The sequence below is a fragment of the Numida meleagris genome, unplaced genomic scaffold (genome assembly GCF_002078875.1).
Source record: "Numida meleagris isolate 19003 breed g44 Domestic line unplaced genomic scaffold, NumMel1.0 unplaced_Scaffold1345, whole genome shotgun sequence".
NCBI lineage: Eukaryota > Metazoa > Chordata > Aves > Galliformes > Numididae > Numida > Numida meleagris.
In genome coordinates this window covers 4,576-5,895 of record NW_018363133.1, presented here as the reverse complement: position 1 = coordinate 5,895, position 1,320 = coordinate 4,576, and the positions used below count along the sequence as shown (strand labels likewise).

At 56.6% G+C, this 1,320-nt stretch overlaps 1 protein-coding gene across 1 annotated transcript; it reads right to left on the bottom strand.

The window, feature by feature from the left end:
• Positions 1-6: 6 nt before the first annotated feature.
• On the bottom strand, positions 7-1,314 carry LOC110390566 (melanoma-associated antigen C1-like; the record flags this gene model as incomplete). The annotated part of the gene is made up of 2 exons (XM_021381953.1): positions 238-1,314; positions 7-201 (listed from the first exon to the last, which is right to left on the bottom strand). Coding segments are annotated over exons 1-2 (1,015 nt in total), but the record flags the coding sequence as incomplete, so codon positions are not given.
• Between the last annotated feature and the right edge of the window lie 6 nt (positions 1,315-1,320).

Below are 1,320 nucleotides of genomic sequence, written 5' to 3'. Positions count from 1 at the left end.
CCGAGCCCCCGGGCGCAGCCCCGCCACTTCGGCGAAGGAGAAGCGTTGCACCGACGTCACCACGCCGGCGCGGTCGATCCGGAACCCCAAGCGACCCCCGGCGCCGCGGGGCAACGCCAGCTCCCGGGCTTCGCAACCGCGCGTCACCGCCTGCGGGGAGAGGGGCGAGGTGGGGAAGATATGGGGTGGGCAATGGGGAAGACAATGGGGGAGCCGAGGGGGAAGCCAATGAAGAACCCAATGGGGAACCCAATGGGGAACCCAGCATGGAACCCAATGGGGAACCCAACATGGAACCCAAGAGAGAACCCAATGGGGAAGCCAATGGGGAACCCAATATGGAACCCAATGGGGAACCCAATATGGAGCCCAATGGGGAACCCAATGGGGAAGCGAATGGGGAATCCAATGGGGAACCCAATGGGGAAGCGAATGGGGAATCCAATGGGGAACCCAATGTGCAAGCCAATGGGGAACCCAGCATGGAACCCAATGGGGAACCCAACATGGAACCCAGCATGGAACCCAATGGGGAACCCAACATGGAACCCAAGAGAGAACCCAATGGGGAACCCAACATGGAACCCAGCATGGAACCCAATGGGGAACCCAACATGGAACCCAAGAGAGAACCCAATGGGGAAGCCAATGGGGAACCCAGTATGGAACCCAATGTGAAAACCAATGTGAAACCCAATGGGGAAGCCAAAATGGAACCCAATGGAAACCAGTGGGGAACCCAACATGGAACGCAATCGGGAAGCCAGTAGGGAACCCAATGGGGAACCCAATGTGGAAACCACTGTGGAACCCAATAGGGAAGCCAAAATAGAACCCAATAGGGAGCCCAATGGGGAACCCAACATGGAACCCAATGGGGAACCCAATATGGAGCCCAATGAGGAACCCAATATGGAACCCAATGGGGAGCCCAGTATGGAACCCAATGGGCACCAAACATGGAACCCAAGAGGGAACCCAATATGGAGCCCAATGAGGAACCCAATGGGGAAGCCAATATGGAACCCAGTATGGAACCCAATGGGGAACCCAACATGGAGCCCAATGGGGAACCCAGTATGGAACCCAATATGGAACCCAATGGGGAACCCAGTATGGAACCCAATGGGGAAGCCAATGGAGAAGCCAATATGGAATCCAATGGGGAACCCAGAATGGAACCCAATGGGGAAGCCAATGGGGAAGCCAATATGGAACCCAATGTGGGACTCAATGGGGAACCCAATGGGGAACCCAGTACGGAGCCCAATGGGGAACCCAGTATGGAACCCAATGGGGAACCCAGTGAGGAATCCAATG